Genomic DNA, 24,273 nt, shown 5'->3' on the forward strand with positions numbered 1-24,273 from the left:
TTCGGCTTGCTTACCCATTTTGCCCTCATTAGTGTCTTACTAACCCTTCACTCTCACCCTTAGACATGCTCACTCGTCCAAGCACACCAAACTGGAAGACGAAGACCCACGGCCGAAGCTTGCGGAGAAAATGTGGAAGCTGATGGGTTGATTGGGTTCCAGCCATCGATTCGAAGGCTTAGAAAGAGAGTCGAAGAAAGAAAGCTGAATATAAGTACATCTGGCGGCGAAGAATCCCCCACGACGGCGAGACCCAGACCGGCGAAAATCATCCACCGGCAAACTTACTCACTGTCCAGTACCGGCGAGGTGACGACGGTTAAAGATGGAGCACTCCAAGGGTGAGCTAAGCGATTCAGGATCGAGCTATCCAATTTGCAAATGTGGGAGCAAAACCGTTGTCAAAACAGCATCAACAACTAAAAATCATGGAAAAAGGTTTTATGCCTGTGTAAATTATGTGGTAAGATGTGTTTGAGAATTTATTTATTTATTTTCACATAAATTTGCTGCTCTTCCCGTTATGCCTAAATCATTTAATGATGGATTAAACTCTAATTTGTATGACCCTAATTTGTGTGATTATGCAGAATGAAACAAATCGTGGTTGCAATTTTTTTAAATGGGTTGAATCAGATTTTTGTGTGTGCGGTGATCGACTGATGTCAATGTTGTTGGCGTGGCAGCACGATTTGAAGTCCGAAAGGGCAATGGAAGTGTTGAAATGCAAGATTGAACTTGCTGAGTACAAGTCAAAAATTGAAGTTGATGCTGCTAATTTTGCACTTAAACTTGAAAGGGTTGAGAATAAGTATCGTTCGATGCAGCTGAAGTTTCGGGTTGCACTTGCATGTTGTTGGTGTCTTGTTGCTGTATTGTTGTGTTTCCCTTTTTCTAATGGACTTGCATCAAATCTGATGTTAAGCAGCTGAAAAAGACAGTTTGTTGTCTTTATTTGTATCAGACTTGTATCAATTGACCATATGGTTATGTTTTTTGTACCCAACTTTTGTGTAATATTTGGCATGGTTTGTATGAATTTTCTTGGTACAAATTTAGAAGCATCCAAATTGATTGGTTCACTAAACTTTCCAACCCACTTGTGACCGCAATTTCTCTTATTGGTTGATGCTGTGTTACCTTCACTTGGGAAATAAAACATTGGCAAAATGTTGTCAATTGAACTCAATTTAAATCCAAAAGTATTAAAAATTACATCATCCACATGTACTCAATTTAACGTAATTAATACCACAAGAACACTAAATGTATAAGCACTTGTAAATTAATCCAACTATCAAAATCATAGCAAACACTATGTATAGATAGTGTTTACTACTTAAGAATCACAATCCTTAACTCAGTTCCAAAAGTATTAAAAGTTACATCATCCACATGTACTTAATTTAACCTAATTAATACCACAAGAACACTAAATGTATAAGCACTTGTAAATTAATTCAACTATCAAAATCATAGCAAACACTATGTATAGATAGTGTTTACTACTTAAGAATCACAATCCTTAACTCAGTTCCAAAAGTATTAAAAGTTACATCATCCACATGTACTTAATTTAACCTAATTAATACCACAAGAACACTAAATGTATAAACACTTGTAAATTAATCCAACTATCAAATTCATAGTAAACACTATGTATAGATAGTGTTTACTACTTAAGAAATTATACCTCAACTCAATTCCAAAAGTATTAAAAGTTACATCATCCACATGTACTTAATTTAACCTAATTAATACCACAAGAACACTAACACTTGTAAATTAATCCAACTATCAAAGTCATAGCAAACACTATGTATAGATAGTGTTTACTACTTAAGAAATTATACCTCAACTCAATTCCAAAATAACAAGTAGTAAAGAATTTATAGCAAAAACTATATGTAGATAGTGTTTAGTACTTAAGAAATTATACCTCAATCTAAATCCAAAAGTACTAAAAGTTACATCATCCACATCCATAAAATACATGACCATCATCTACAATGTGTCCATTACAATGTATACACAATACCCCAAATACTTACAAGCTGTAAGTGGTCAAACATAAAACACAATAAATTTTACACCAAACAAGTACATGACAACCATCTAGAATTCATCCATTACATTGTTTACAAAAATAGCCCAAAGAGTTACAAACCGTTGGGGTATAATTGTTTACATTGTTTACAAAAAATAGCCCAAAGAGTTACAAACCGTGAGTGGTCAAACACAAAATAAAGTTGACACCAAACCGGCACATGTCCAAAGAGGTCAATGATTACAGTGTTTACAAAATACATCAAACAGCTACAACGTATAATAAAGTTTAGGGTTTACAATGCTTGCATACCACCCCAAACACAAAAAAGAAAAAGGTTAGTTCACACATTCTTTCATCTTGTCATGGTCAATGCATTTTCTTCTTCCCTTTGTCCATTCTTCGAACATGTTCATCAAAACCTGGTGGATGGTTATCAGCTGTCCCTTGGCCCTTTTGTATGTCGAAATCATGCGGGGCTGTTCTAAATATCATACCGCCAACTCTGGGAGGACCCCAAGAGCATAATGGTCCACCCCCTGGAATTGGTGGTGGCCCAGTAGGACTGCCAGTCAGATCAACAACAAGCTTCTGCCTATTGTCAGGTTCTCTTCCACTTCTAACATATTCCCTCAGCCTACCACTTGCTCTCGTCCTTGTTGCCAACCCTAGGGTTCTTTTATCCTTGTTCCCAAAAATGGTAGATGCCTGCATTTCAGCAAAGTATACAATTAGGCCCCTATATTTTTTGTGACTCTTAATTACATGGATATGAAGAATGACTCACATTTTGTTTGTAGGCATAAGGTGTTGCTGTTTTGGCTGGTTGGGTGGCAGCAGGTGCATTTCCTGGTTGGGTGGCAGAGGTTGCTACTCCCACAAGCTGTGATGCAATATCTGAACATGGCCTTAATGCAGCCTGTGTTGCAGGATGGGATGCAATATCTGATGCTACCCTAAATGCAGGCTGGCATGAGCTGTGAGGTGATGCAGGGGGGGATGCTGGCCTAAATACAGGCTGGCAGGAGCTGTGAGGAGATGCAATATCTGATGCTGGCCTCAATACAGGCTGTGAGACATGATCTGATGCCGGCTGTGAAGGTCTTTGAGTTGTGGTTGTTGAACAACCACCAGTTGCTGATCTTCCTGCCCTTTGTGAACCTGATGGTGTGTTCACTCTTCCCCTTTTCCTGCTGGTAGTTGTAGTGGCAGGTGAAGATCCATCCTGCATCAACTGACAGGAAAAATGAAGAAATAAATAAGTATGCAAATATGTAAATAAATTTAGTGAATTAAACAATAATCAGCAATTGAGTAGATACCATGTCCAAATTCCAGTCAGTTGATGCATTATCCCTGTAGTACTTTTTGACACGTGCCCTTCTTTCATCTTGTCTCTGCCTAGCAACACATGACCTCTTGTTGTGGCCAAATTTCATGCAGTACCCACATTTATTTTTCTGCCCCCCCTTTCTAATTGTATTAGGATTTCTTGGTTCATCAACAGACCTATCTCTTACTTTCTTAGGTCTACCAGGAGGTGCCCTAGCCTTGGGTGGCTCAATCTTTGGTTGGCTGCTTCTAGGCCATTGCTCTTCACTTGGCACAGGATAGACAACGTGGTCATAAGCCTTGAGGTACTTTTCCTTGCCATAGTACTCACTTACATACTCAGTTGGTTCCCCACCTTGGTGTAAAATGGCAGAAATTGCATGCGCACAGGGGATACCAGTCACATCCCATTTCCTGCAGCCACAAGTGCCAGCTTCCATATCTACAACAAATTTTCTCCCAAGGCACTCCACCTCAAACATACCCTGACCGGCATATGTACACCAACAATTACTGCCTGCATCCTCTTCTTTTTCTAGCCTCTTCCTAATCTTTGGCCCTAAGGCCTCCTCCATTGAACTTATCAACTCTTTCTTCCTCACATACCTTCTCATCAACTTACATCTAATCCCTTCCAACATGCTCAAGATTGTCTGATCACGGAATTTTTTGATCCATGAATTGAAACTCTCACAAGTATTGTTGTGTAAGAGGCTGGACTTACAATGTGTATTGAACCATCCCCTACACCAAGTGTTAGGATCTATCTTCTCTAGGTAAGCATGCGCATCCTTGCTAACCATCTTCAGCTCATCCATTACTCCATAGAACTCATTCTTTGTGTATGATGCGGCAGCTCGCCAAAGAAGGTCCTTCAATAGCACCCCCCGATGACCAGCGCTTCTGAAATTCGCGTACAAGTGCCTAACACATGTACGATGCTCAGACTGCGGACATACTTGTTCTAGGCTTGGAATCAGGCCCTGCACAATAGTTGAAAAAAATAATTAGTTGCATTACAATAAATACTAAATTGATATAAATAATAAATGAATACAAGTATTTTACCTTTTGTCGATCCGAAATGAAAGTCAACCCATGTGGAGTAGGGCCAAGATCTGCAACAAGTGCCTCAAGAAACCATGTCCAGCTATCCTTCGTCTCAGCCTCCACGACAGCCATTGCAATAGGGTACATGTTGTTGTTGGCATCCCTGCCCACAGCAGACATCAACTGCCCCTTATACGTTCCCTTCAGAAAACATGCATCAAGACCCACAACAGGCCTACACCCTTCAAGAAAACCATTCTTCATGGCTGCCAATGAAATATAAATCCTCTGAAATCTGCATGGCACCTGAGGCATTGGTCTCTCAACCATCAATAGCAAACAACTACCTACATTAGTGCTCCTAACCATGGAGCAATAATCCCACAACCAATGGTACTGCTCATCAAATTTTCCATAGATTGATTCTCTTGCTTTTTTCCTAGCCCTATACAGAGAACTGACATGGACATCCACATTATATTTGGATTTCACTTTTTTTTTTGCAACACATTTATGGGCATGTTTGGCTGCTTCCTAAAAGAATCCATGCAACAATCAGCAATCCAACTTGAAGTGACCATATGATTGTGGTACTTCCTGGAACAACTGTGTTTGGGCCTAAGGGATACTAAAAGGAATGTCATCTCATTCTCCAACTGCCTCCCATATACCCTATACCTACAATTTGTATCTTTGCAAACAACCACAATCCTCTTCTTTTCATTTTTCTTGAATTTCAGATCCTTCCCTCTGATAATATTGTACTGTCTCACGGCTTTTCTAAATTCAGCTGCATCATGAAATGTATTCCCTACAACCAATGTCGGATTAGCCATATCAGTGGGATCAAAAGGAACTCTAGTGGTTACATCCCTACGGATTCTGTGAACTGTACTATCATCATCACTAGAAGGGGGTGATTCTAGATGATCACTACCATAATTCTCTACACTATCATCACTTTCTTCCTCACCCTCCACAGCCCCACCCTCACCAGCATCACCCTCACCAGCATCCCCAACATCCCCAACATCCCCATCCACATATGCATCTTCAACAACCCCTTCAGAATTTCCAACCCCCTCATGGATGTCCCCACTAGGAACAGTAACATCATCCTCAGAATCAACACAATCTGTATCATCACTAAGCACTGAATCCCAGAAGGCATCCTTCCTAAACACAGCTGCCCTCTCATTCTCTGAATCCTCCTCTTCCTCTTCATCAACTACATCATCCACTACACCATAACTTACTATATACAACACTACCAGATCATGATCTAAATGTTTGGAAACCATTTCATTCACATTGTAGTAAGATGACACAAGTCTTAAGCCTTGGTCTAAAGGCAATCCTGGTAAACTATAATACACAAGGTCCCCAGACCTATAGCCATATCTACTACACACATCTTCTATGTCAGAAAATTTCATCTTGTGCACATCATACGAGTTTGGGTCATGACTAACATTACCCCCAACATAATGAATCCTACATTGCCTGTTAAAAACACCCCCATAGTGCACCTCAAACATGATATAACGTGTACCCATCTCGTATCCTGCCACATTCATTACATTGAAAGGTAGTTTAATATTATAGCCATAGTACTCATATTTAGGGTTTATGAATGTACACAAGGTTAGACATTTGAAATAAACTAAACAGGAATTTTTTAAAGTAATCAATAATTGGTGTAAAATCCATCAAGGTAAAAATTAAACCACAGTAAAAACCCAAAACAGCACACAAATGACCCAACCCTAACTCAAAGTACTCAGCATATATTTAGGGTTTATGAATGCACACAAGGTTAGACATTTGAAATAAACTAAACAGGAATTTTTTAAAGTAATCATTAATTGCTGTAAGATCCATCAAGGTAAAAATTAAACCAAAGTAAAAACCCAAAACAGCACACAAATGACCCAACCCTAACTCAAAGTACTCAGCATATATTTAGGGTTTATGAATGCACACAAGGTTAGACATTTGAAATAAACTAAACAGGAATTTTTTAAAGTAATCATTAATTGCTGTAAGATCCATCAAGGTAAAAATTAAACCAAAGTAAAAACCCAAAACAGCACACAAATGACCCAACCCTAACTCAAAGTACTCAGCATATATTTAGGGTTTATGAATGCACACAAGGTTAGACATTTGAAATAAACTAAACAGGAATTTTTTAAAGTAATCATTAATTGTTGTAAGATCCATCAAGGTAAAAATTAAACCAAAGTAAAAACCCAAAACAGCACACAAATGACCCAACCCTAACTCAAAGTACTCAGCATATATTTAGGGTAAAAATAACTACCCAGCCCACAATTCCAGCAAAGTAAAAGCAACCAACCCCAATTCCAGCAAAGTAAAAACAACCAACCCCTGAGTTTCATCAAAGTAAAAACAACCCAACCCACAATTTCAGCAAAGTAAAAACAACCCTAAAGCATATATTTTATCCTAATAAGCATATATTTTATCCTAATTCATATCACAAACACATCTTTTAATACAATTGTCCCTTTAATAAAAATTATCCATCTTACCCCTGTACTCATAGCAGCCACAAACAAACCACAAGGTTTAAGTAGTAATTTCAAAACCAAATGTAAGAAGTGTGGTCGTGGTCACGTTTTTTCCTATACCCAAATGACTACATTACCCCTAAACCAAATGCAACAACTCCACAACAACTGAAACTCTCTACCAATACACTAAGCACAGTTGTCCCTTATAAGGTCAGCAACCAAAAATTCTATGTTAAAGCACGATCACTTCATTCCCTTACAGGTAATGGAAGGGACCACTTTACTACTTTATTCATAGTATAAAATCATGCTGCTACTCACGTGGCCAACACAAGTCGAACCTAGGGGACCACATCTACATCAGACAAAAGAACAACAACTTCCAACAAAACAAACGATCCTAAACAATAAACACATGACAACTTTAAACGCATTGTCTGACAAACACCATAAATAATGACCCACTTCAAATAAATAAAACCCTAAACTAAAATCTCCACAAAATCCATTCCAAACGCGTTACATGCAAAATCCCCAAAACATCCGATACAAATTGTTGGTCAAACACAAATCTCAGAAAATTTATAACAAACCCTAAATGTATATTTTCGGGATAACGAAACTTACTTGATTATCGTGGATCCCAAGCGATTTAGATGGGATTTCTGACTAAACCGTCGCAGATCGATACCCAAACTCCAGCCAAAATGGTTCACCGACAACGAAGACGATGGTTCGCACGAGCAGACCCTTCTAGAAGCGTTTGGGAATTTTGGCTCGATAATCTGCCGAATTAGGTTTTAATTTTTACCACTTTTCGAATGCGGGCAGTTTGGGAATTTCGGTTGGCACTAATGAGGGCAAAATGGGTAAGCAAGCCAAAAATTATCACGTGAAAATCACGTGAGTGGGCGTCCGTTAGGCTTTAACGATTCATATGGACGGAAGGGTGTTATGTGAGAGAAAACCAAAGTTCAGGGGGGCTAATTGAGAGATTTGGAAATTCAGGGGGGGCTTTTTCAAATCGGCTGGAACTTCATGGGGGTTTTCTGAAGTTTCCCCTAAAAATAACATGTCCTGCACAACTTATTCTAAAACCCAGGACCATTTCTGCTCACTGGTCACCTTGATTGTCTACATCCTACTTGATAACATTCGGAAAGTGGAAGAAAAATGGGTGAGTTTGAAAAAACTTAGTAAATGAATACACAAAAATAAAGGGAAAACTTTACAAAGCCCCCCTAAACATCCATGCGTTTTGACATAATCTCCTCAAAATTCAAAAATTCTCAATTTCACCTATCAAATTTGATGGTATTCAAAGTTTTTTTTTTTAAAAAAAACTCTCAATTTTACCCAAGCCCATTGTAGGCCCATAGTTGGTTCTATTTTTTTGCCCATTGTTAGCTCTCATATTTGACCCATAATTGGCCCTTATATTTGGCCCCAAGTTGGCTCTGTTTTGGCCCATTGTTTGGCCTATTTTTGTTAAAGGCCTATCTTTGATTACCGTTGCCGACCACTAGGTCCACTACCATCTCCGGTGGCTACTGTTGCTTGCCACCACACCCTTCTTTTCAAACTCAAGTGGTAGGTGGAGATAATATCAAATCAAATTTAAATATAATCAAATATGATTAATTACCTTAAAGTTAGGAGATAATTACAATCAAATATTGAAATAAATTACAATCAATCATATATTCTATTATCCCCGCAAACTCAAGCTCACATAATCTTTCACCTTGAGTTTTAGGAGATGTTAGAACATATGATGATTGTAATTGATTTCAATATTTTACTTTGTGATTTTTTCAATTGTAAAGTAATAATTAATTGTTACTTTTAGTTTTAGATTTTGTCAATGCAATATTGCTCAAATGAGTATTTATCTTTCTTTGTTATTAATTTTGATTTAATTGTTATTCTTAAGTGGGTTGAGACCCTTAAAAGTTGCAAACTTTAGGGTCTGTAGGGATTTTGGAGGTTGTTTGGTACTTGGGTGATAAAGCTTGAAGCTTTGATGTGATATTGGTGTTGTAAACCTATAAATGCTAGTTCCTTTAGGGTTGTTGGATCTTAGCCTAATTTTGACCTAGTGGTGGTTGCCTGTTTTGATGCTGCAGGCAAACAGTGAAACTAAAAGAAGAATTTTGTGGGAACAACAAATGCTTAATATTCGCCAGAAATTTTGTGAAAATGACACTAATTCTTCATTTTTTATTATAAACTAACCTTCTCTTTGTATGATGTTTATGATCTAGATACTTGAATGATTTGTGTTGATTTTATGTATCAAAACGCTTGAAAAATGCTACCTATTAAAAATGTGGCATATTATTGAGGTAACTAAAAAGAAAAAAAAAATCTTTCCAAAATAGTTCATCTTCACTTTTGTAGAGACGCTTGTTATTCATAAAATCAAAAAACAATTTTTGGGTCAAATTTTTTTTACAACATAGAGAACAAGAACATGATGAAAATATATTCAATTCTCAACTGAAATATATCAAATTTTTAATAGGTGACATTTTCAAGCGTTTCGATGCCTAAAAACGATCAAAATTGAGTAATTTGAGAATCTACAATTTTAAAAAAATTGCAGAAAATATTAATCCGTATTAAACGCCAGGATATTAGTCTTTCTTAGCACTTGATTGTTGACAATTACTATACGTCAGAAAGTAAACGCTAAGATCATATTTCTTGGCGTTTAAAAGCCGCTTTCGGAGCGTTTATTTTATGCTTTTTGTAGTGACTATTCTCTTTCATATTTCCATAACTTTTATGAATTTCAAGCTCGTTTTTTCTTGAGAAGTTTGTCGCCCTACTTTCATCCTAATATTTTAAGCAAGCCTCCACTAGTGTTCTTTGGATGCTTCCCTGTGGGATCTTGTCTTTTCTGTGGTGAATGATAAATGTGAAACGTACCAAGATGAAGTTGTAGGCTGCATGTGAACAAATGTCCTGCAATCATTCTACGAGCAATCTGAGACATGTCACTTAGACTTCTGACAGCTTCTGACATCACTTAGATTCTTATATATGTGAACTTGGAGACCGAAAGAAGCCATGGCTTCCCATTTCAACATCCACCGTTTGATTGGTCTTACGAGGCATGGGGCAGCCGAAGCCGCTTAATTGATGGCCGGCCAAGACATGCATGCATGTGTATCATGGCTGTGTCAAAAAGACAAGGAATAATAATGACACCAATGAGTTCGGATATATATATCAATGACGGCTGCCATAACCTGTCTTCTTATAATTAATTTAAAAAATTTTCATGAGGAAAAAGAGAGATGGGGGAAAATAAAATTAAAACGGTTGAAAAAATTACAAAAATATTTAGGGTAATTTTTTTTTTTTTTTACAGCACATAGCGCCAAAATTTTATCCTTAATTTATTGTTTTAAATTCTCTAGCTACCTCTATTTTTATGGAAGCGTACGTTTGGGATGGAATTTTTAAAAAAAAATTAAAAATTAAACACAATGGCGTTTGGGATGAGTTTGGGTTTTATTTCTTGGGGGTTCCAAACCCAATCCAATTAAAGAAGTTAATTATTAAGATTAAGATATCTTTTAGGAAAATGATAAATGCACAACTTAAACTTAACTTTGGTCCAACTTTTCTTTTAAGTTTAAAAATGAAAAAAAAAAAAAAAAATTGCTTGTGGAGGAGAGAGAGAGCCTTAAACTAGAGAGAGAGAGAGAAATTTGATCTAGAAGTTGGGCCAAAGTTGGATTTAAGTTGTCGCTGTATCACACCTCTATTTTTTATACTAAAATTTCTATTAAAAAAATCCTAGGTTTTCTTTAATATTTGCCCTCCATCTCTTAATTTCTGTCTTTCTCATTCTCAGCCCTTGAGAAAAAATTACTTGAATGGTATATGTGTTTCTAGTATATATTTAGACTACTCATCATATATATATCATCCAATCAAGTTTGCAACACGCTTGAATTTTTTTTTTTTTTTCTTTGTGTGTGTGTCTGTTTTTTTTTTCTTTCTTTCTCAAAACATGAATGTTAACGTACAATTCAAACATGGAAGCTCTCGTAGCTCAGTTGTTAGAGCACCCGTTTAGTAAGCGGGAGGTCTTGAGTTCGACTCTCAGTGAGAGCAAATTTACCATTTTCTTACCAAACAAAAATATATAAAAAATCATTTTTAATTATATTTATGTCACATCAAAATATTTTTCTTCTCCTTGAGGATTTTGTTTTTTTTTGTTTTTAAAAGGTCAAAACATGCAATCATTATGAAGCTATTGGTTCAATTTTGAGAAATGCTAGAGTATCTATATATCCCGATCCTTTCCTCCCCTTCTACATCTTCTATTTTTTAAAAGCAACCATTGGATAGTGTTACGTCAAAAATATTTTTCTTCTACTTAACTATTAGTTGAGGGTTTTTTTTGTAAGGTCATAACATGCAATCAGTATGTATCGCTTAAGAGTGCATTTTTAAAAAATTGTGATTTGAAAGTAGAAAATTGGTGCTTCAAATCGTAGGCAAATGGGTTCATTTTTTTAAAAACGCACAATTTTAAAAGTTAAATTGCGATTTTAATAGTCAAATTGCAATTTTATCAAATTCTTAACTGTGTTTTTAAAAACAATGTTTTCAAATCCCACTTTATAAATTGCAAACCCAAATGAACCCTTAATATTGCATGTAATTATGATCGTTGATTTTAATGAGGAATAAGATATTAAAGAACTACAGTTATTTTGACCTGAAGTAAGATATTTGTATAATTTCAGCATTTATGTATATATATATATATATCAATATCACATTCATTTTATACTGGTTAATGTGATATATTTTAAGTAATTTTTTTATGTCAAATACTTTAAAAAATAAAAGAAAAATCACTTAAAACATGTTATGTTAACCAATGCAAAATGTTTATGATAAATGAGTGTGAATAAAAAAAAAAAAAAAAAGTAGTAGTATTCAAGTTTTAACCTTTGTAACATGGAGCAAGTCATGATAGACAAGATACTGGCCACGGACTCACGTGGATTAAACTATTTTGGCTTAAATATTATCAACATTAATCATCGCGTTTGATAAGTAATGACGTGAAATGTGATAATTTGGATTAAAATAAATGCATAGGAATGATAATTCGTATTCACATATCGAGGTCACATAAGCTGAGACAAAAACCATGTGTAGACGGGGCACCCTTGTTTTGAAAAGTTTCATTAAATATGCCTTTAAATTTACATTTGGGCCAAAATTTTCATTAAGTATATCTGTCGGTCAATAGTCATTAAACATGAAATAATATGGTGCATCTAAAAGATGGGTTCCGAAACAAAATAATTATAAAATGTATTCTTTGTTCATTATTAAATGTAATAATTTTAGATTTGTTTGCTAAATTTTTGTTATGGAGATCACACTTTGCATTTTGTTGACTATTAATTATGATGTTTCCATTATATTTAGGGTAAAATACTTAAAACCCCCTAGGGTTTGGACACTTTATTTTTTCCTCCCTAGGTTTTGATTTGTATTACACGAAGTACCTGTGGTTTTGATAAAAACCAAATTGGTCATTCTATCTATTGACTGTTAGGTAGCTTAACGAAAGTCCACGTCACTGCCACGTGGACCAATTAAAATTCGACACCTGGCATAAGTGGCCATGTGATGACGTGGCCACCAACCAAGTGGGTGGCCGATCCACCCCCATCCAGCCAGATGGGGGTGGTCTACGGCCACCCCCCCAATTTTTTTGTTTGAAAAAAAAATATTTTTTTTTATTTTTTAAAATAAAAAATTTAATTAGGTAGTCACGTCATCACTGATGACATGGCCACTTATGTCAGGTGTTGAATTTTAATTGGTCAACGTGTCAGTGACGTGAACTTCCGTTAAATCAACTAACGGTCAATGGATGGAAAGACCAATTTGGTCTTTATTAAAACCACAGGTACCTCTTATGATATGACTAAAATTGCGTAATTTAAAAATCTACAATTTTAAAGAAATTGTAGAAGATCCTAACCCGTATTAAACGCCATGATATTAGTCTTGCCTAACACTTGATTGCTGACAATTACTATACGTCAGAAAGTAAATGCCAGGATTGTATTTCTTGGCAATTAAAAGTCGCCCTACTTTCATCCTAATATTTTAAGCAAGCCTCCACTAGTGTTCTTTGAATGCTTCCCTGTGGGATCTTGTCTTTTCTGTGGTGAATGATAAATGTGAAGCCAAGATGAAGTTGTAGGCTGCATGTGAACAAATGTCCTGCAGTCATTTTACGAGCAATCTTAGAAATGCATGTCACTTAGACTTCGGACAGCTTAATTAATTTCTGGTTTGATTTTCTTCGGAGTCTTAATTAATTTCTGGTTTGATTTTCAATTTCTGGCTTCCCATTTCAACATCCACCGTTTGATTGGTCTTACGAGGCATGCCGCAGCCACAGCTGCAGCTGCTTGATTGATGACCGGCCAAGACATGCATGTGTATCATGGCTGTGTCAAAAAGACAAGGAATATTAATGGCACATGCATGTCGGGTGCCATAACCTGTCTTCTTATATATAATTTAAAAATTTTTCATGAGGAAAAAGAGAGATGGGGGAATTGGTTCTTGTTTTGAACTATAAAGTTGCTTATTCATAAAATATATATATATATATAGGGTATTATTATTATTTTTTTTCAGCACATGTGCCGTAAAAAACTTTAGTAACGTGTGAAAAATTAGCATGTCACTACAATAGTGACGTTTTGAAAAAAGAAAAAAGAAAAAAAGAAGTTACTGTAAATACATCTAGGGGTGGGCAAATTAACCGGTTACCGATTACTGGCCGTGTACCGATTTCGACTGAACCGATATTAACCATAACTGATATACCGATATCCTTATCGGTTAAATTTTTTATACCGGTATGCTTATCGGTTCGATTCGGTTCGATTAGAAATTTCATATCGGTTAACCGTTTAACCGATATAAACCGTTAGATAGGGATGCTAAAATGACGTAGTTTTGAGATTATATATATACTTATGTAACCTTATCTTAATTTGGGTTTAGGTAGGTTTGATTTTTTTTTTTTTTAGTGATGGCATTGGATGAGACTTCTTTGCCTTTGGTGAAAGCATTTTTCATTAACTAGTTTTGTTAATCTAATTAGCATTCATTATGTTAATTAGTCCATTTGCTTTGGAAAAATATATTTTATAATATAAAAAAAGTTGTGGTGGATCAATATAAAAAAACTTCAATTTTTATCCCAAAAAACAAATATTTGGGTCCCTACAAAAAGTATTTGGGCCCTAAAACAACTCATTTTTAATAAGTTATTTTAGCCCAACAAAAAGTATTTGGGCTCTCAAAAGTAAAAAAAAAAACTCATTTTTAGTCTAACAAAATAAATCAATATAAAGCCCACGGTTAAATCGGTTAACCAGTTTAACCGAACCGTTTAACAGTGCACCGTTATAACCAATAATTTCGGTTAAAATTCTTATTGGTTCGGTATCGGTTAATAAACCGTTTAACCGAAAATTATCGGTTAATAACCGATAAGAGCCAAAATCGGACTGTTTTAACCGATACACAGGCCTAAATACATCACTAAATCCTGAATTTTTTGTAGTGACATAGCTAGGCCAAAATTTGATCTCAATAGTCGAGACTTTGTATTACATTAACAAAGCAATCTCTTAGTTCTTCTCCATATTATCCTTAATTTGTTGTTTTAAATTCTCTAGCTACCTCTATTTTTATGGAAGTGTTTGGGATGGAATTTTAAAAAAATTAAAAAATTAAACACAATGGTGTTTGGGATGAGTTTGGTTTTTTTTTTTTTTTTTTTTTGTATAAATTGAATGATTAATTTATAATAAGCACAATAAAGTAAATTCATAGATTTAAACAGAATTTCAGTTTCCTAAATATAAGTAGGACGGATTTGGGAAAGATTCATCATACATATCATCCAATCATGTTTGCAACACGCTTGAAATTTTTGTTTTTTGTGTTTTATTTTTTTTTTTTTTTTTTTATTTCTCAAAACATGAATGTTAACATACAAGTCAAACATGGAAGCTCTCGTAGCTCAGTTGGTTAGAGCACCCGTTTAGTAAGGGGGAGGTCTTGAGTTTGACTCTCAACGAGAGCAAATTTACCATTTTCTTACCAAACAAAAATATATAAAAAATCATTTTAATTATATTTATGTCGCATTAAAATATTTTTCTTCTCCTTAACTATTAGTTGAAGATTTTTTTTTTTTTTTTTAAAGGTCATAAAATGCAATCATTATGAAGCTATTGGTTCAATTTTGAAAAATGCTAGAGTATCTATCTCGATTCTTTTCTCCCCTTCTGCATCTTCTATTTTTTTTAAATCAACCATTGGATGGTAGATCATACAAATCTAATGGTTAATTTTTTATTAAAAAAAAAAATGGAGAAGGACCGAGGTAGATGTGCGCACTTGGATTTCTCACTAGAGATATACACCTCTTAGAATGTGCTTGGTATTACGATTTTGCGGACCAAAAATATGATTTTAAACAAAATCGTAAAAACAAATGTATCGCTTAAGAGTGCTTTTTAAAAAATTGCGATTTGAACATAGAAAATTGGTGCTTCCAAATCATAGGCAAAGGGGTTCATTTTTAAAAACGTACAGTTTTAAATATTAAATTGTAATTTTAAAAGTCAAACTGCAATTTTACTAAATTCTTAACTGTGCTTTTAAAAACAATGTTTTCAAATCCCACTTTAAAAATTGCAAACCAAATGGACCCTTAATATTGCGTGTAATTATGATCGTTGATTTTAATGAGAAATAAGATATTAAAGAACTACAGTTATTTTGACCTGAAGTAAGATATTTGTATAATTTCAGCATATATATATATATATATATATATATATATATATATATATCATTCATTTTACACCGGTTAATATGATATAGTTTAAGTAAAAAGAAAATAAAAGAAAAATCCACTTAAAACATATATTACGTTAACCAATACAAAATGTTTAAGATAAATGAGTGTGAAAAAAAAGAAAAAAGAAAAAAATGTAATAGTCTTCAAGTTTTAACCTTTGTAACATGGAGCAAGTGATATAGACAAGATCCTGGCCACGGACTCACGCCGATTAAACTATTTTGGCTTAAAAAGTAACGACGTGAAATGTGATAATTTGGATTAAAATAAATGCATAGGAATGATAATTCGTATTCACATATCGAGTTCACACAAGTTGAGACAGAATCCCATGTGTAGACGGAGCACGCTATTTTGAAAAGTTTCATTAAATATGCCTTTAAATTTACATTTGAGCCAAAATTTTCATAAATATGTCTGTCTGTCAATAGTCATTAAACACGAAATAATATGGTGCAACTAAAAGATGGGCTCCAAACAAAATAATTATAAAATGTATTCTTTGTTCATTATTAAATGTAACTATTTTAGATTTGTTTGCTAAATTTTTGTTATGGAGATCACACTTTGCACTTTGTTGACTATTAATTATGATGTTTCAATTATATTTATTTGAATGCCAATCAAAGAAACTACCTTTTAACTTTAGTATATTTTTCATCTATGCTTTGGCCCCCCCCTATTTTAATATATTTCTCATTACTGCTTTGACCCCTATAGTACAAATTCTTGGTTCCGTCCCTGCGCACAAGGTTTTAAGAGTAGTAATTTGTATTTACATATCGGATTCAGATCATGTAGAGAAATTGATATAAGACTATATATGTCAATTATAACCTAACTCATTTAATTAAATAGGTCAGACCCTTTAACCTTAATCCACTAATTTTACAGGTTAGGTCAAAAATTCACAACCATGCTTAAATCCAAATTCATCACCCACAATGGAAGTAACGTTTGTATTCCTTATACAATATTATTCATGGTCTCATCAAAGATCTTGTACTGATGACGGAGTTATTAAAGAATCAAAACCATATATATATATATATATATATATATATATATATATATATATAAGCAAAAGGTTAGAATGGGACGAAAAATTGTAGCCACTTTATGTGAGCGTTATTTTGCCACTTGGTGGTACATACTCAAGGAAAATTGCTTAGAAGATACCTAAACAGGTGGAGAATGATAAACATTCCCTCAAAATCAATTAAACTATAGCTTGATCAAATGCCACCAAGGCATAAGTGGGAGCCAAATCATGTATTTCTTACTCTATACAACGTGTTTCACAACCAAAATTTTGTATGTTTCTCAAGGGTTTTTTATTTTATTTATTTTATTTCTTTCGGAACACTTTACTAATTAAAGGACTCGTTACATTCACACTAGTACCCTTGTTCTTCGTCACCGGGGGCCATGTTTTCTTTCATTCGATCATTATAAAATGAATTTTCTAATACAACTAATTTGCTTAATCAACGTCACATTATTTTATATTACTTGGTCCCTCATCAACATTCCAACAACCCAAATCCTTTTCGGAATCAAGAGGGCTTTTGTCAAAGGTGTCAGATTTTAAATTTGAGATAGTACACAGTTGTCACATATAGAGTTTATGCGACACTTACAGCTTGCTGCCTTCAAAAGGGGTTCTTATAATAATATTCATAGCCTTGAATAACTTTATAGACCTCCTTTGTCTTGTAATACATGCAGCTTTATGATCCTTCAAAATTTATCGGATTTCGGATCGATTCGGACGGTAAATATAAAAGAGTTTTTTTGAAGGTTTCATCTATTTAAGTGAGTGGCCGGTGGCCGGTTTAAAATTTATTTAGGTACATAGATTTCATATTATTTTTTATATTTACTGTTCGAATTATTAGCAGAATTGTATTCCTTGAAAGAAATAATTTTCTACCATAAAAGTATAGAAAAAGAAGCACAAGAGATTTTTTATTTTTTTTATTTAAGGTTAGATGAGCGTGTATCTCGGTCTTTGTCTCACTAAGGGCCCGTTTGGGAGTGCGATTTCAATAAGTGCGATTTTAAAAAGTGCGTTTTTAAAAATTGCGTTTTTAAAATCGTTACTTTTTAAAATCGTAAAGGCGTTTGGTAAAACATACTAAAAAATACTTTTTTTTATCAATTAAATGTTTGGATAACATTAGAATATAATTGCGGTTTCATGACCAAATTACCAATAAGGATGAACAAGACAGAGAGGATGAAGAAAAAAAAAAAAAAAAGAGTTTTAATATATTTTAGGTGGGTATTCTTGGTATTTTTTGCATTCATGTTCTAAAAAAGGTAACTATGGCACCAAATATCTTTTTAATAGAAATCCTGATTTTGTTTTAAATTCGCACTTTTTCAAATAAGCACCCTCTAATCAGCTTATGGAAATCGCAGATTTTTTTGCGATTTTAAAATTTGCGTTTTTAAAATCGCAATCCCAAACACCTTAAAGTTGCGATTTGGTTTAAAATCGCAGATTATTTTTTTAAAAACGCCCTCCCAAACGCACCCTAATTCTTCTTCGTCCTTCTTTTTTTAAAATCAATTATTGGATTTGATTTTCTTGATTTTTTTAATATATATATATATATATATATATATATATATATAATGAAAAAAGAATTGGAATAGATACTTTAGCATTTCTCGACTTGAATAAGCCTTTGGACCAGATTTTTCATTAATTAGCAATTGATTTGATGGGACTAATTGATTAATTATGTCCTAGAGTACTTATAGAAGGCGATTACCGTTAATTAAAGCCAGAATTTCTAGCAAACTATGCTTAGAATATTGCTGTTCTTAATTAATTTCTCTACTTTTCTAGACTAATTAATTAACAAACTGAGAAGTAAACCCATTGATGTGATTTAAGAGAGGTGTAAGAAACTTGGGATTAATTGCATGGGAGGAGTAACATTGGGAGTTGCGACTGTGGCTCCAGTAGTACAATGTATCAACTCTCAAGCAGAAGAAGAAGCACGTGCATGAATGGGCCAAGTTAAAAAAAAATGAATTCTTGGAGGATTTGAAAATACCATCAATTATTGGGTCCTCACAAACAAATAAAATTGAAGTTATGCTCGTATTCTTTATTCTGTTTCTGTGTTTAAACCATTTTTAGTGGCCCTTGTTGAGAAGATCAAATCATTTTATAACCTTTTTTTTTTCTTTTTTATACTTGTATTTTTCGTACTGTAATATTTTTTTTGGTATGTTGTTAAGTAATCTATCTCAATTTTAGTGTTTTAATAAAAAATAATAATAATAAATAGAAGAAGCAAATGCCTGTGCCAAGTTGAAAAAAAGTGAATTCTTGGAGGATTTTGAAAAGATCATGAATTATTGGACCCTCACAAACAAAACTTTGGACACATTAGGAAACTAGCTAGTTTTAAACTATGTTTCCTTAAATGATTTCTCATTTTAATTAAATATTCTATGGCATTTAGGCATTACTTATTAATAAGGAGTTTGAGCGTACACATAAGGGAGAATGTTAGACTATAAATTAAAAAAAATTAAGAGAAAAATACAAAATTAGTCGTTGTGATTTACCTGATTTACAATTAGCTCCATGTGGTATTAAAATAAACTCAAAGGTTCTTGAAGTATGCTAAAAAATTAATTTAGTACCTACAGTCAAATTCCGTCCACTAATTTAATATATTCCGTTAGTGTGACATTGATTTAAATATGGCAAGTATCACAATTTTATTGACTTTAACATTTCACGTTATCAGAATTTGTTAAGTCAGTGAACAGAATTTGACTGTAGGGACTAAATTATTTTTATGAGCATACCTCAAAGATCTTTGAGTTCATTTTGATACCATAAGAAGTTAATTGCAAATCAAGTAAACCACATGGACTGATTTTGTATTTTTTCAAAAAATTAAATTCATTAATTCCTAATCAACTCAAGCTTTTGAGATAACGATAATTTAATAATTACTTGAACAGAAATAAAAAAATAAAAATGGTGCACTACTATAATTCTCACCATATATATATATACAAAATTTTTCTCCAAATTGGGTTACAGGAATTTCTTTCAACCTAGTATATAAAAGTGACATGTGTCCCTTAACATGTAAGATGCACATGTTTTTTTAAGGACAGAGTTTTCCTTCAAACTAGGTTAGAGAAAATTCATTCAACATATTCTATAAAAATAACATGTGTCACTTTTCATGTGAGAAACACGTGATTTTTTTAATTGCAAAGACATGAAAGAAAGTTTATTTAAAAAGCATGTGCTTTTCACATGCTATTTAAAAGTACATGCTATTTAAAAAACATGTGTTTCTCATATGAAAAGTGACACATGTCATTTTTATAGAATAGGTTGGAGGAATTTCCTCCAACCTAGTTTGAAGGAAAAATCTATCCAATAAAATTTTATTATGTTCTCAAGGAGTAGCTCAATCGACTGAGAACCACGCCTAAAGAAAGCCTCTTGTGTGGACATGTCAAAAAAAAAAATTATTTATTGACGTAGGACAACAATTAATGAGAAATGATGTAGTACAAGGTAGATTAATTAAGTTGTAAAAATAAATATATTTGATGAAGGATCAAGGTGACAAGATTTATGAACAGAAGAGGATTATCTATTTGATTTAGTGACCTAATTAGATGGACACAAATTTATTTTCTTCAACCTATTTCAATGAGTGACAAATGTCATTCAATCCTCTCCCGTTCATTTAAACTATATAATATAACTAAAAAGTGAAAAGATAAAAATATCTTTCCAATATAACTAATTGGATATTATCTAGGGATTCTGTTGCCAAAAATTAATATTTAGATTCCTAGGTTAGTAGAATGACAATAAATGACTTTTTAAAATATTAAAAAAAAAAGGTGAAATATGACACATGTGACTTATTGAAATACGTTGAAGGAAATTTTTTCCAAACTGGTTTGAATGAAATTTTTGTTGTAATTAGATTAAGGTGGGAAAGGGAAAGAACTATAATGAGAGAGAGAGAGAGCTTGAAGAAGCATGAGGAACACAATGAAGGCTAAATATGGAAAAATACCATACTTGACTTAATGGTGAAAGCTATATATCTTTGAAAAGTGAATAAATTATATGATATACAATTGGCTTAATGAACAAATTAATAAGCACCAAGAGAATCTCAGAAGATTGAAATTTCCTTACATTTTTCTGGCTTTAACCTAATCTCTCTCTCTCTCTCTCTCTCTCTCTCTCTATATATATATATATATGTTGAAGAAGATATATAGAGAGATAAAAGAAGTTGAATCTAGACGTGGCTAGTCAGTCGGTCAAGATAGATTAAGGTGGGAAAGGGAAAGAACTACAATGATAGAGAGAGAGATTGAAGAAGCATGAGGTACAAAATGAAGGCTAAATATGGAAAAATACCATACTTGACTTAGGGTGCGTTTGGGAGTGCGTTTTTAAAAAAATAATCTGCGATTTTAAACCAAATCGCAATTTTAGGGTGTTTGGGATTGCGATTTTAAAAACGCAAATTTTAAAATCGCAAAAAAGTCTGCGATTTTCATAAGCTGATTAGAGGGTGCTTATTTGAAAAAGTGCGAATTTAAAACAAAATCACGATTTCTATTAAAAAGATATTTGGCGCAATAGTTACCTTTTTTAAAACGGGAATGAAAAAAATACTAAGAATACCCACCTAAAATATATTAAAACTTTTTTTTTTTTCTTCATCCTCTCTGTCTTATTCATCCTTATTGGTAATTTGGTCATGAAACCGCAATTATATGCTAATGTTATCCAAACACTCAATTGATAAAAAAGTACTTTTTAGTATGTTTTACCAAACGCCTGTGCGATTTTAAAAAGTAGCGATTTTAAAAACGCAATTTTTAAAAACGCAATTTTTAAAATCGCACTTATTAAAATCGCACTCCCAAACGGGCCCTTAATAGTGAAAGCTATATATCTTTGAAAAGTGAATAAATTATATGATAAACAATTGACTTAATAACGAAATTAATAAGCACCAAGAGAATCTCCGAAGATCTGAAATTTCCTTACATTTTTCTGGCTTTAACCTAATCTCTCTCTATATATTTATATATATGTTGAAGAAGATATATAGAGAGATAAAAGAAGTTGAATCTAGACGTGGGAAGAAAGTACTAGTCAGTCGGTCAAGATAGAACACATTTCCTTGCACTTTCACGTCACACTTGTCTCTCATAAAAAAAACACAATGGGGGCAGTCAATGGGTCTACAGCTACCTAGGATTTCCTCGTTACTGCTTCACTTGTCACGATATGGTCACCCATGAACCTCATATTTAATGTATTTGACTGAAACTTGTATGGTGGTTTCCCTAGCTTTCCTCCTTTCAAACTCCAAAATAGATAACAACATAGCAGGTGTGGCTGACAATTTTTAACAAAATTTATAAATTTAATACGAAAATTTTGTATAATTGGGTCGACCCGAATTAATATGTTTAATAAACGAGTTAATTATGGGTCAACTCGTTTAGTCTAGGAGTAATCAGCATAACCCGTTAAATTAAATTAAATTAATTTTTTTTTAACAATTCAAATGAAAACCCTAAAAGGCTAAAATTCATATATTTTTACCGGTCAAAACAGGATCATGCGACTCATGCCCAACACGACTTGTTTATTAAATGATTTTTGGGGGTCGGGTTGGGTTGGGCCAATTCAATACTACGTGTTTATTAAATAGGTTAGGGGATTGTGATAGGATTAAATGTTTGGCATATTCAACTAAATGGGTCGGGTTTGGATCGACCCATATTGGGCTAATCTGTGAGTTGACTTGACATGCCAACACAAATAGTCTGCCCTATTTTTAGGAAAAATATCAAGGTCTTTTTTTTTTTTTTTTTTTTTTTTTTCAATCCAAAACACAAAACACATTCAAGTCTAACTGTTTTCACATTGACGTCATACCATAACATTTTTTTCAAACAAAAAAATACCCAAAAGCACATTAATTTTCTTCACAACACATTTTTTGCTACAAAGTATGACACACATAACACATGACCCAAAATGATATATGGTTTTCTTCTTTGTGAATATAGATAAAGAATTTGTTTATGTTCTGTCGGTTTACATGATTTACACATAGATAAAGAATCAATTATCATGAATTTCTTTATGTCCTCAAAACAAATTTTGTATATATATATATATATATATATATATATATGCAACACAAACATTTGTTTGTAGCTTTTTCACTAGGGCACTAAATGGGCCATGGGGTGACGTCTATACTAAACAAACAAGACAAAGAGGAAGCCAGACTCACACGACACGCAAAGGAGAGCTAGAAAGAGAGAGGGGGGTATCTAAATGCCATGATTATTGACTATTTCTTTTAATATCACTAGCAGTCTTAGCACACATGTATTTGGTTGGTGATTCTTGTTTTGCATACAAATAATTAATGATATTTTTTTGCACTCATTTCACATGAGCTGACGTTAAAATAAATCGCCGTTTTAGTTGACAATTTAAGATCGATGAGAAGGGACACGAACTACAACGGCTGTGTTTGGCAAAGGAGTGGGCCGGACTGAATCCAAAATTCTAAAAACTTATTCTCAAAATCAACCCCAACATTCTTACTTTTTACATCACATCAGTCACTTTTTATTACTATTCAAATAATAATAAAAAAAAACTACAAAACAAAAATTTTCACTTTTTTATACAAAATATTATTACTTTTCTCTCCCACATCAATCAAATCTGCTCCAGTTTCAGTTCATTTCCTAAGTCCACTCATTTGCCAAACATAGCCAACAAGTCCCCCAACCCATCTTAAAATTACGTTGTAAAGCTGCAATCACATCACACTTAAAAGAGTAACTACAGCAGTCAAAACAGCAACGATAGAAGTCGAATTATTACTACTTTATTTATAAAGAAAAATGTTATGGGTATCAATTTTTTTTGCTAAAAGATGGATACCAAAATGATGTGAAGCTTATTCATTTGTACCCGTAGTATTTTTCTTTATTAATTATTTTGATCATCTCCGATGAATAAGCTCCACATCATCTTGATATTCATCTCTTGATAAAAAATTTCGTACCTCTATCATTTTTCATGCATAAAACTTACCAACAAACTACGACTTGCTCTAGCTAGTAAGGGTCTGTTTGAGTTTGAGATTTCAAAAAATGTGATTTGAAAACATGATTTTTAAAAACGCAGTTAAGCGTTTGGCAAAATCGCGGTTTGACATTTAAAATCACAATTTAGCCTTTACAATTGTGTGTGTGCGTGTGTTTTTTTTTATAAAAAAAAAGTACCTCATTACCTGCGATTTCAAATT

At 33.5% G+C, this 24,273-nt stretch overlaps 1 protein-coding gene and 2 non-coding genes across 3 annotated transcripts; 2 read left to right on the plus strand and 1 right to left on the minus strand.

The window, feature by feature from the left end:
• Nucleotides 1-2,416: 2,416 nt before the first annotated feature.
• On the minus strand, nt 2,417-4,759 carry LOC132167837 (uncharacterized). Its single transcript, XM_088511583.1, has 4 exons — nt 4,448-4,759; nt 3,370-4,362; nt 2,835-3,281; nt 2,417-2,755 (listed from the first exon to the last, which is right to left on the minus strand). Exons 1-4 carry the CDS (start codon nt 4,757-4,759, stop codon nt 2,417-2,419), a joined length of 2,091 nt encoding a protein of 696 aa, XP_088367709.1.
• Nucleotides 4,760-11,021: 6,262 nt separating this feature from the next.
• TRNAT-AGU (transfer RNA threonine (anticodon AGU)) lies at nt 11,022-11,094 on the plus strand. Its single transcript has one exon. It is a non-coding gene; the product is annotated as a tRNA-Thr (tRNA).
• Nucleotides 11,095-15,050: 3,956 nt separating this feature from the next.
• TRNAT-AGU (transfer RNA threonine (anticodon AGU)) lies at nt 15,051-15,124 on the plus strand. Its single transcript has one exon. It is a non-coding gene; the product is annotated as a tRNA-Thr (tRNA).
• The last annotated feature ends 9,149 nt before the right edge of the window (nt 15,125-24,273 follow it).

This window comes from Corylus avellana, chromosome 11, assembly GCF_965113065.1.
Source record: "Corylus avellana chromosome 11, dhCorAvel1.hap1.2, whole genome shotgun sequence".
NCBI classification, from domain to species: Eukaryota; Viridiplantae; Streptophyta; class Magnoliopsida; order Fagales; family Betulaceae; genus Corylus; species Corylus avellana.

What these genes read in the sequence shown, in the direction of transcription:
- LOC132167837 (XM_088511583.1), bottom strand. Translation starts at nt 4,759, where the DNA reads ATGGTTGAGAGACCAATGCCTCAGGTGCCATGCAGATTTCAGAGGATT. An exon ending in TCATTTCGGATCGACAAAAG is followed by an intron (nt 4,363 to 4,447) that starts GTAAAATACTTG and finishes ACTATTGTGCAG; the next exon opens with GGCCTGATTCCAAGCCTAGA. An exon ending in CTTATGCCTACAAACAAAAT is followed by an intron (nt 2,756 to 2,834) that starts GTGAGTCATTCT and finishes GCTGAAATGCAG; the next exon opens with GCATCTACCATTTTTGGGAA.